The sequence below is a fragment of the Ruditapes philippinarum genome, unplaced genomic scaffold (assembly GCF_026571515.1).
Source record: "Ruditapes philippinarum isolate M1 unplaced genomic scaffold, ASM2657151v2 ctg339_1_1_1_1, whole genome shotgun sequence".
Lineage (NCBI taxonomy): Eukaryota > Metazoa > Mollusca > Bivalvia > Venerida > Veneridae > Ruditapes > Ruditapes philippinarum.
The window spans coordinates 393,169-406,322 of NW_026860420.1; the positions used below are offsets into that span (position 1 = coordinate 393,169).

Genomic DNA, 13,154 nt, shown 5'->3' on the forward strand with positions numbered 1-13,154 from the left:
ATATAGGAAGCCGAAATCACTGACAAGCTAATGTGTGATAATTTACCTATTGCAATGAAGCTTACTCAATTAAATACTTTGTGTTAGCCTTATTGTCAGTGTGTATTGTATAGTACGAATTATTTGCCGTTATTAACAAAGACAAATAACTTGCAGATTGTTGTCTGTATCTGCAATATTAAATTGCAAATTGTAACAGTTTTTCGTCTTCAGTCTCTGCCAGTAAATTGTTGCCGGTTTGTAATAAAGCACTTCTCAGTCTCAGTCGTTTGAACTGTCCTTTTTTCTAAGTCGTACAAGGTCTGGGAGATATTGTGTTTTCCAGTCAACAGTCTGTTTTAAAACACGATTTCAAAGCAATAATTAGATGTTATTTTGGTTAAAATCTGCGGTATTCCGGCTCCATATAAATATCGGGAGTATAATGGCTTCTTTAATCTATCATTAATAGGTATTTCGGCTTTCTTATATCTATTACCGGGTATTTCGGTAGTGTTTCGGTATTTCGGTTAGTCGTGTGACCGGCTTATTTCTAAATGTTACTGACCCAGATTTTGTTGTATTGTAGTTTGAACCGTACTTGCAGTAAGCATTTACAAAAATTGGTTAAGAATGGTGCTGCCGTTTGGTCAAAACTTACTAATCATTAGTAATGAACACTGCTCCGCGCCTGACCAATTCAATTTTGTAAATACGTACAAATAATTTAATCTATACTCAAAACACTAAGAACTGATTAAAAAAACTGATCGTTACATTTTCTTACCGAAATGGTAGTGTAAGACATATACATGCAATATGGATATTATTACCAAAAAAAAAGAAGAAATATAACTAAATACTTATATTCTTTTTTTTAAAGATATATATTCTTAAGTTCCTATGTGTGGTTTTTATTTTATAAAACAAAAAAGTTGGGTTCTACACTTTGGTTTCCTTCCTTGTTGATCTTGTTTATCATATTTTTGCAATTGCATCATATCGAGTGTCATTCAAATCACAAAGAATTTCAAACCGGAAGTAATTTGATAAGTTATTGTATATAATTATACATTGATCTAATCTAATCTAATCTAATCTAATCTAATCTAATCAAATTACTGAATAATTTGACTTTCGAATTATCAAAAATACTCCAAATATTCTTATAGTGATACTAACAATTATTTTACATTGTATTTATGAAATACGTATTTGATAAAAACAGAACAGAACAGAATTTTATGTATTTAAAGCGCCTTTACATTTAAGATAGGTCGATAAGAAACTACGTACCTGCATGTCAACATGAATTTTTTAATCAACTTAAACTAATGAATACAATTTGCATTAATGTTCCACTAAACGTATGTCTTGTATTCATAATTTAGTTTAAAAGTATTAAGGTTCTTTTCTTTTAGAAGTTAGAGCAAAACCATAATGCATATACTTTGTATGTATATAAACAAACTTTCTACATGTATAACCATAATTGATAAAGACTATATGCTTATTAATATGTAAATATATATTTTGTGAATATTAAGTTAATTCATGTGAATATTCTTCTTCCGCGAGTATTATGATCGATGTCATTCAACAGCAATGATGAATTCTGTCCAATTTTGCTACATTACGACAGTTTTTCAATATATTATGCAGTAAGAAGTATATTTTCTAATGTAGCTCGTGATTCTTGTGTTTGTGTAAACTATGGTATGCTTTAAAGCATCTGCCTTCAAATGATACCAAAAGCATGTGCGTAGTCAGCATATTAAGAATGTTAATCACATTTAAATACACCTTATACGAGTAACTTAAGGTGACAACAGACACTTTCCGTGGTACTCACATAATTGTCATTTAAACCAAGTTATTTTAGTAATAATTGTTATTTATTTAATCTTTGTGCATTAAATGTCGTTGATCATCATAAAAAATAAGATATTTGAAAAAAATGCCTTTGTAAATGATTGATTTTGAATAAAAATCTTAAAATTTAAATCGTCATATCAAAGTCATTTTTTATTTTTTTGTCATCAAACTTTTGGAAAATAACCATACTTATATTATCTGGGGAACCGTGTCTCAATTTTTTTCTATCTTTTCTCAAAAAAATATTACGTAACGTCAAACATTTTATGCGACTTTTTTCACCATACATATTACGATTATAAAGATAATTAAGTCGCTGATTCAGCAAACAAAAATCCCTGACACGGTTCCCTCCGTAAATGAATTTCCTTTTCATGTGCTTTAAACCGCATGTGAATTGCTTGATTATTAAAAAAGTTATGCCGATTCAAAGTTAGTCCGACCCGCATCAAACGAAGTGTCATAAATCGGCTGTTCTCTCTCGGACCCCTACGTTTCACGCTAAATAATTGCATAATACACAAATATCGCACCAGAGAGGGTCAAAAGTTGCGGTAACATACTCTAACAACATATTATGACCCAGTGACATCTGACCAATTAAAAAGTTGCTGATTAATATCAGTTTATAGCCGAAATTTCTTCAATTCTTAACGTGATTTACTGTTCGTCTGGTATCTGTCGCACATGTCACGTGACTATCGGTAAAATATGAGGCACTCAGTGGGGGGAAATGGAACGCATTTGCGCACCGCTAACGGGGTATTTAATTGTTTCCTTTTTGAAGTATATTATTGTCATCATCAGCATTATTATTGTATAATACCAGTGTCACTCTGCCTGTGTATTCGTGTATGAAATTTCGTTAAAATATAAAATAAAATAGCAAAAAACTGAGCTTCTGACAGTCTTTTAAAGGCCATGGTATATGTACAAATAAGAACGGGATATTATATATTTTTTCCACCAAATTGATAATGCTTCACATATTTTAATAGAAATAAAAGGTATTACTCGATCATTATGATCTGGCCTTCTTGACTTCTATTATCATGAATATCATCTATGCACGGCATAGAGATCCAGTTTCTACCGGGATAGACAATAAATTTCATACTTTGTCCCAGATTTATTAGTACTCTGTCCGATTTACTGGCGAACAATTTATTTTTACTGAGAATATATTTTTATATCTTTTTTTATTCATAGAGAAATAATCATCCTTAGACAATATAAAATGGTTTAGAAATTTGTCAGGGACACCTTACCACAAGTCATATAGGCGTTCTTATAAAAATGTTGTCTGTTTTTGTTGTTGTTTTACTTGACATTGTTAGAAAACGAGGTTGAATGTAAAGTTAGCCCTTGAATCCGTACAAAAATCAACTCAATGTAATATCTCTCAGATTAACGGGACAGACACATTTTTTTCACACATTATGGATATTTTAGCAACTACATTTTTAATCAACCCCGTGGTCGTGCGATTTGCCGCTATGCTTAATTATTTATGTTTCATACATTATGTTACGTACATTGGCCGACAATTTCTTAATTCATAAAAAAGGCTAAATGTTGAGATATTCATAAAAGACGTACGGTAGTTGTACGATACATGTATTATGAGAAGTATGGACCAGTATGGACCTGTAATTCACGGATATATGGAACTACCGATTTCCCTCATTGATGCCTCAACAGGGGGCGGAGCGTTATCGATAATCGACAGGTTACGCGAATAGTATAGGTACCGCTTTAAAACGTTTAAAAACACATTTTTCGGACTAACTGCTTCCAAAATTAAATCACGAATGTGTTCAGAAAAGGTTGATAAATCTACTTAGCAAAAAATCTCATTTTAGGTATTTTCAGTGATAATTGACTCCGTTGTCACCTTAATGCAAAATATAACTGTTAAACGCTCGGTTAAAAGTGCTGAAATACGGGATTAAATAAAAGCTCGAGTAAGACTTGGAAAGTCTGCTATAACTGTTGAAAGTGGTATTTGTAATACTTATGGCAACATTAAAGTGTTTTGTGCAACTGTTTTATGGTGTATAATTGTCACGAGTCAATTAAAGATGCCTGCGAGTCGTCTGGAAAACTGACAAAAACATTCATAAAGTCCAGCTTATCATTGACAAAGAATTTAATTACACAAAAAGCCCATATCGCAGGGATATCAAAAGTGTCAAATCAAACGCTTGAAAGCTAGACGAATGTCTTCCAGATGGAGACAACATTTGCTAACATCTAACCAGAAAAAAGAGCGAGTTAAATGCGCTCGAAAGTTTCTTAAATATGAAAGTCACTGTATTTCGAATATTGTGACTGGTGATGGTAGCTAGTTTCACTTTTTTATGACAGTTCGCAAGTGTAACAATAAGAATTGGACCACTAAATATAGCCGTCGACCATGTATTGCCAAGCGATTGACAGGATCTCTTTATACTTCTTTCGAACGTGTCTTTGCATTTTGTTTCATTTACTGTTGCGTCTGTTATTTCTGAAACTCCTTCTTCTGTTCCATTTCTATATGCCCATGGCTTGCCATGTCCTTCTCATAACGTTTTAGTGTCATCTACCAATGTTTTAGCCGTTTCCTACATATGTTTCAATTTTTTATCTCCTTCAAGCGGGTTATCTCTTATTTTATATGCTTCACTGACATTTTTCATCTTACATCTTCTGAGAAGTCGCATTTGACTCTTCATTCATTCTGTTTCTCTCATGTTTTTTCTATTTTCACGTAAGTCTTACACAACTCTCTATGCTTTTATTTTCATTATCTGTATCGATTAAAATCTATAATTTTCCTTTTCCCAGTCTTGCTACATTTTTACCAATAAAAGTGCCAATTTCCTTATATATAAAAATAAGCTTGATGTTTTTTGTCTTGAATTTATAGTTGGCACTTGCACAAACCAGCACGACAATGTGATACGGTTCAATTTCAATAATTAAAAACAACACATATGTATACACATTCAAATGACAAACCACTTTTTAATACTCAGGTGATCCTTACTTTGCAAGGGAAGTTTACCTCCATGGTTGAACGGACTATATACTGACTGGTCAAACATAATTATATAAATGCATGTGAGAATGAAATCAAACAAGGTCGAGAGAGAGAGAGGTCTTTCTTGGAAAAAAATAACGATCCTATTTCCAAAGATTGCATAAACAGCATATGTTTTATCTATAGATGTAATTTACAGGTAACAGAGAAAACAATGATATCACTTTTTTGTAAGTATACTGAATCATAATTTGCATCAGATAAAATGAATTAACATACAAAGTCATATTACAGGATAAAAAGAAAATGTGACAAGTTGCTATACAAACATAACATAAGCAAAGTTTTAAAGTTATAAATACAAATTATATAAAAAAAAACAGTCCCACGATGTTGTGCTTGTTTCCCTGATGTTATATTTTACAAATGATTAAAATAGATACTTTCTCCTGAACTACTTTATCAGACAAAAGTACATAACTATACATTCGACAGACATTTATTGTTTTTCTAGTCCATTTCCTAGGAAATGATCATAGCATCTTTATTAGTTTCATGCATTGTCTTTACTGATGCTGTAATTTGATCGTGAAGAGGCAGAGTATGACATAACTCGCATTAACTGGCATAACACATCAAAATATTTCAACGGCATTATCGATAATGCCACCACTAGTACGGAACCTGACTTGTTGCAACTCTCTCCAACCAGAGTAATACTCGTGTTAGTTCAGATTCAGCCTATAATAATTGTGGTTACTCTAACAATGATATCATTACATGGTGCACAGCGATGAAAGGACACTATGAATGAGTCAAAAATTAAATACTTCAAACAAGGATTTTAAGTAACACAAGTTATATAATATTCATTATATGTGTCATAACATGAGATGAATTTGGTTTGCGACTATGTGAATTACTTCCAAAACGAGCACAAATAAAGTGAAACTTGTGTAGTTGACGTTGAAATATCCAATCTTTTATCAAGTCAAACGTTCTAAAGTTTCGTTCAGTTATAAATATTTGGTTCCTTTCGGAAAAAAAACAACATCTTTAATGACTAAAAACTTCTACAAATAGTTCGATCAACGCTTTTCAATATTTCGATGACAATTTTAATGTTCTAATTTTCGTTATTTCATTTTCAATTTATGGGTAGTATGAATATGGCTGTGGTGGCGCTGTCGGAACAGAAGTTGGTTGGACACCATATTGTGTGGAATTCTGTCCAATGCCGAAATATGGTGGAGGCGGAGTATACGGTGGGGGATTCGAACCTGGGTAATAACCTCCAGTAGAATAAACATGTTGTTGAGCGTACGGAGACTGGCCCTGATGATACTGGGTTCCTCCGACCGTGTTTGGATAATAAGAATGATTAATTCTCTGATTGTAGCCCTTGGGTTGATAGCATATTGTAATATATGACAGGAATGTAACTAGTAGCAGAAGAATAATTCCTGATAAAATACATGCTGACAATATGACGTGCGTCATATACACGTCATTAACGTCATCATCATTATCGTTTTTCAGAAATGATATATTAAACGAGATTCCAAAGAAAGAGTTCATAATTATAGCAAATCCAAAGACCAGTTGTAAACGTTCCTGAAAATATACGAGAAAAAATATTAAGAAAGTATACACTAGTAACTATCATTTTGTCTCACGCTTAGTATTATAAATGAATCATTTCATTGCATTACTGGATCAGTGAATGGGGGGATCAGAATATATGTTTTACATATTTTAGACTTAATCAGTACAAACGTTATTCGTGCATTGAATTCCATTATTTTTGTATTTTCTGATCGCAAGATCAGTTAATACATAGCTAACATCCACGGTCTAACACAAATTTTCCTAACAGACCTAACAACGCAAAGTAGTTCTCACTCAGAACTGCTTAAAAACCAGCAATTTAAAATAAAGAATAATTTTTAATGTATGCATTTAACGAATTACAGTGCATAAAAGTTTAGAGTAGTCAATAGAAATATGAGGTTACAACACAAATTTCGCGGATGAATATCTTTTTTACCCAATGAAAAATGTTCGGCTATTTTCGTAAAGCTTAATTAATGAAAATGCTATTTTTAGCTATGTCGATTACCGAATACTCCAGAGCGTAGTACACAAATAAATCTGACTGTCGAGTAGTGGAATATATACATGTCGTACTGTTTTGGCGAGAAGATTTTCGCTAAATTATTTTCATCAGTGTTAAACAACAGGTTTATAGTGAAGAAAATATTGTTTGATTTTATTAACCTGTCAATTCCATACTGATTATACGGTCCATGCACAGAATATATTAATATTCGATAAATGTTCGGTAAATTCCGTGAGATGTGCGCAGTAAGATGTGATAAAATTCATCTTGTTATTTTGAATTAGTTACACTGACCGTTAAAGTGCTATAGGGTAAACCACTGGTATATTTTATCTGAATGTTCAACGTGTTGTAGGATCGAGACAGAGTATGTCCAGTATTTTTTGATTCATAACTATTTTCAACATGTTTTTTAAGTTATGGTTGTTCCGTTTTTAATATGTTTTGCACCTGTTGTAAATACTATACATTTGTATATAACAATTTTTAAGAATTAATACTGAAAATTCATTCCGATTAAAATCAAGAAATGTAATTATACAATATGAAATGTGACAATTCAGTGTTTCTTAGTTGGTTCATATCCGTGTAGACAAATTGCAAGCGCTTGACCATTTTCATTAAATATACTTAAAAATAAAGAAAGAATAAGTCTAAAAAGAATGTCAAAAAAGGGGATCGAACCTCGGACCTCTCATGCATTAGGTAATCACTTAACCGACTGTGCTATTGCGGATGTTACAAGAAGCTAAATTAATCTAGTGGGAGTTTTCCAAACGTAAGTGATACACTTCATATTAATTCTCGTAAAATAAACGGAAAAAACCGAAGTGGGATCGAATATGTAAATGAGTGCTATAATATATTCATAATTGACAGGTCAATAAAATCAGACTATACCTCGAAATTAGTAAGGATTACAAACACGGAATGGAAATTCTCAATTTAGAATTACAATGTATTTGTTATTATTCAATGTACATATGTATTACTTCACCGTGGTGCAGAGGTAGCGCGCTCGTTTAGGGTGTGAGAGGCCCAAGGTTCAAATCCTAGTCGAGGCAACTTTTTTTTTTGAAGTGTCTTTTTTAAGGAAGTAGCCACGATATGCAAGGATAAAGTATGGCTGTCATAAAAAATGAAAATGATTTTTTGATGCAACTCTAGTCATGCAAAATTCCATATGTATCAATCTCAAACTGTTATAGACGCAGTCGCTGCGTAAGATTAATGGAAGTGGCTAGCCGTACGGGCCCGTACGGCTAGCCAAAAGTTCTAGCCGTACGTGAGTCACGTACGACTAGCCAGGACACACTGTATTGGCTAGCCGTACGGGACTTTTCAAAATTATATGGAAGTCAAAAATGCATATGTTATTTTTATGACTTTAAGCGAGGATTTGTACAAGACACAGCAATTGTCTTCGTATGTTTACTTTTTAGAGATTAATTGCCTTGTTAATTAGCTACAGTAAAGAAAGTATACGAATACAGTATGTATTTTTGTCATTTTAAGACGTCGAGAAAAAATAGCGTTTAGTTGCAGTTAAATAACATCAATTGAAATAGTTTACAAAACTTTGATATTTTTTTTCGTTCATAAATTTAGTTTAATTTTCAAATAAAAAAAAAACGCCGAAAATAATTGTTGTTGGTTTATGATAATTGCGTCAATTTACCGACGGTATAGAAGTTTGTCCATCATTACGGAAAGCTTGCCTTATTAATTGATTGTGCTTTTATGTTCGATATTTAAAATTATCTATACTGTATTTGAAAATTATTAAGTTATTTTTGCTTTTCACCGTTTTTTCAGTATTCTTTTTATTTACTTTTTTTTTTAATTATTCCCCTCCGATCATTATTTATTCGATTAATGTGCTTAATTAACAAAAATGATTTAACAATTCATCTTTCATACAAATAAAACAACAAACCATAAGCATGAAAATCAAGGACGTTAATTATAACTTATAACATACAACTTTGACACTTTTATCAAAATAGTTTATATAACGCTTGTTCGTATTCATTTTTATTTTACAAAATGGCGGAGCATCTTTACTTAGGTGAACACACTAGGACAAATGCGGAGACTTTATTAAAGACACAAAATAACATATGCATTTTCGACTTCCATATAATTTTGAAAAGTGCCGTACGGCTAGCCAATACAGTGTGTCCGGGCTAGTCGTACGTGACTCACGTACGGCTAGAACTTTTGGCTAGCCGTACGGGCCCGTACGGCTAGCCACTTCCAAGATTAATTATAGTATATAAAAATCAACTTATATAGGAAAATACATACAGATAGTCAGTATGATTTAGATTGCAAAGATCAGAAAATACCACAGAGGTTGCAGCCCTTTGATTTTATTATGTGGCAATGTATAAAGACTTATAATGTGAATTAATTTCATGGTCCAAATTCGAATTACTCTTTCAACTATTGCATTTCGGGCAATTTAATGAATATGCTTATATTCATAGTGGGTGATAGCGTGACATTTGATTACGATAAAATTTGATCACCGCTAAGGTAGCTCATGTTCTTTCCCCCTATATGCAAGCAGAAACTTGTGATACGATAGTAATACATATTTTCATTTAAAATATTGCTGCAATGATAATTTCTGCAGGCATTAGTAAAAATGAAAAGACTTACTATGGAAAGTTTTGTTCTATTGGAAACGGCAAATATTTGCCAAGAATATGGTTTATGCAATATATGCCGAAACCAAATAATACCGTCAACAAACCGTGTCTTCATCCACCCCGTATATTTCCATAATTTACTTTAAAATAGAGAAAAACAGAATCCCTAAAGAAAGTCCAACGCAACAAAATTGAAAATGTAGCAGGCTCGGTTTGATTGAGCCTGTTCATGGGCGGTACTGGAAAGTGCACGCTACCGTCCACGCGCCCTAGCACCGGCTTAAGCAGAATTCAACATTTAACACAAAAATGTCGAAATTTTGAATTTAGAAACATCCGCAGATGTGTTCATACGGCGGTTATCATGGAACCTTCAATATGACACCGTTGTGCCATTCCATGAAAAGCGGCGTATGGTCCCCAAGTAAAAGAATGCTTTTGCCCTAAACGAGAAAACAATGGGCGGAACCAAATAAAATGTAATTTTGAAAGAGGATCTGAGGTTATTAAGCCTGCATATCACAGATAAGACGTCAAAAGACAAATTTAAAAAAGCAGGCAACATATCCTAAGGGTGATTATACAGTATTCAAGTAGGAATACTGGAACCACCCAAGTTAAAAAATTGCCAAAAATAAGAAACTAAAAGTACCACATAACATGTATACACAACAATAATGTCGTGCTGAACGATCTTCAAGGATCGAAAATATAACATCATTGATTAAATGTACGGGGAGACTTTTTACAGCCGCCACACGGCACAAATAACACGGATGTGACAATTAAAAAAACTGCAAATGATGTCATTCAAAACAAACGGCATTACAATTAAACTACAATTTTATATCTTACTGTACACAGGGATTTTTTCCGAAGATCATAGTTATAAGAAGATGCTTTGTAAACGGTCAATATGCCACCAATGCCTGCTACTGCACCCTGAAAGTATAAACTAGTAAGATATACTTCCATTTAAACCGTCATCGTCAATATTCGACAAACTAGTTTATCTCCCATTGTGTATTTAAGTTAAAATGAAAGCGGCGAGATAAATTGTTTATCTTAGTCACATACCAGTACATGTATATGGACGTGTTTCATATCAGTTCAAAACTTTAAAAGTAGCCAGATATTTTTCTATGTAGACTGCATGTTCTTATTTATCTTTTTAATCATTGTATATCTAATATGCCAGAAAACTTTGCTTCAGACAACTGTCTTCTCTGTAACCTTTGCAATACTTTGGAAACTATATCGGTCTGAACGGACTTTGGCTGAACAAGAAATGTTTCATGGTTGTACAAAAAAAAGATCTTTAAAGAAGATGGCAGACTACATTATTGATACATACCGGTACTCCGGATGTAAATCCACACATAAAGTAGTTATTAAAATGATCTTCTTGTATCTCCCCTATTACGGCGCAAACAACTAAACCAACGCCTAAAAAAACTTGTGCTCCAGAAATGAACTTCAATTTTTCAATACTCGATTCGCACACAGTCTTCTCTAAAATGTAAAAGAAAAAAACGTTTTAAAGGAAAGACATTGGATGCACGTTCATCAGACATTTGAATTTCAGAGACACTTAATATGGTAAAATATGTATACACATTTGAAACAATCATGTGTAGGCTGAGCTATGCTTAAATTCCGTTTCAGAAAGGTGTCGATGACTAATGTCGATATTTAGACAATTTGTTTCTAACTGCTATTTGAATCATGTTAAGGGCATTGAATTTTCTTATATTTGTTACTATCCAGCTTAATGAAGGGGAATCACTGGTTCTATTAATATGCTAATAATGCAAGATAATTTTTATAGAAACCGGTGGGAGAGAAATGATAGACTGCCAAATATGTGAACAAGTAAAAAATTGCTGGGAAATGCAGCAATATGATTGTCACGGCGAAAAAGAAAAAAAAACCAACCCCCACAAAAAAACCCAGTTAAATATTTTGATAAGGTATCTCCAAATAGCATTGTTTTGAATTGACATGTTAACTTGTTATGAAGGTTTTAAAATATCATAATCATGTAACTTGTTACAAGAGCCATGTTTATATGTAATAGAGCAGAATAATTATCATTCTTGTGTACTCTCGAGTGAGATTTATCCACCTATGAAGGTTCATGTTGATATCTCAAAGGCCTTTATAGTTATGCTTTCGACAAAATTAAGTATGAAAAATAACAAAGGGCAATAACTGAAAAATAATGCACAGTAGGTAAAATGTCTTGTGTGCTGCACTCCTCCTCAATGAGATATATCCACCTAATAAGTTTCAAGTTGATACCTCTAACACCTTTTTGAGATTATTATTATTGTTATTATTATTATTATTATTATTATTATTATTATTATTATTTATATACCACATTTCTATAGCACTCTTTTCATAAATAATAAATGTTCAAGAGTGCTTTACATAAATCCGATAAAACATAATCATATATATATTTATCACACACCCGTGCCGATTTTGCGACTCCGTAAATATGGTATTGCACGGCCGTGCATATATTTTGACGTGACGTCATTAGCGTTATACAAACATAGTGTAAAGACGCGCTAAATGTTGGCGTTATACTATATGCGCGTCAATGAAAAATGACTCTTATTTCACTTTAAACTGTATTTATTTTTGGTATGTGATAAATAGAATATTAAATTCGTGTAAGTTCATTTCTGAATTTATTGCACTCGTTGAATAAAATAATATTATGCTCGCCAGAGGCTCGCATAATATAATTTTATTCAACTCGTGCAATAAATTCAGTATTGAACTTACACTCATTCAATATCCTCTATAAGACATAATGAACAACATTAATTTAGTAAACCTATTAAACAATAATGATAATCTAAAACCAGTAAAGGATGGTAAGAAATACAGACACATTTAGTTTAAAATCAAGGCTCAATTAATAATAATTGAGATAAGCTCCGGACAAAAAGTATGAAAAATAACAAATGGCAATAACTAACAAAATATAAAGGGTATTATTCTTGCGCACAACATTCCTCCCCAATAAGATCTATCCACCTATAAAGTTTCATGTTGATATTTCAAAAACTTTTCAGAGATATGCTCCACTCAGGTGAAAAATTAGTATGGAAAATAACAAACGGCAATAACACAAAAATTATGAAGGGTAGAGTTATCACTCTTTTGCACTGCATACCTCCTGAGAAAGATCTATCCACCTATGAAGTTTCATGTTAAAATCTCAAATGCTTTTGTAGTTATACCCTGGACAAAAATAAAGTATGAAAAATAACAAAGTGCAATAACTGAAAAAACAATGCACGGTATGTTATCATTCTAGTGTGCTGCAATGCTCCCCAATAAGATCTATCCACCTATGAAGTTTCAAGTTGTTACCTCTAACATTTTTTTTAGATAAGCTCCGGACAAAAAGTTTGAAAAATAACAAATGGCAATAACTCAAACATTATAAAGGATAGAGTTATCATTCTTGCGCACAACATTCCTCCTC

General features: G+C 32.4%; 1 protein-coding gene across 1 annotated transcript; it reads right to left on the reverse strand.

The window, feature by feature from the left end:
- Nucleotides 1-5,129: 5,129 nt before the first annotated feature.
- LOC132760004 (uncharacterized) lies at nucleotides 5,130-11,161 on the reverse strand (the record flags this gene model as incomplete). The annotated part of the gene is given in 3 exon segments (XM_060751890.1): nucleotides 5,130-6,490; nucleotides 10,505-10,591; nucleotides 11,004-11,161. Coding segments are annotated over 3 exon segments (707 nt in total), but the record flags the coding sequence as incomplete, so codon positions are not given.
- Nucleotides 11,162-13,154: the final 1,993 nt, after the last annotated feature.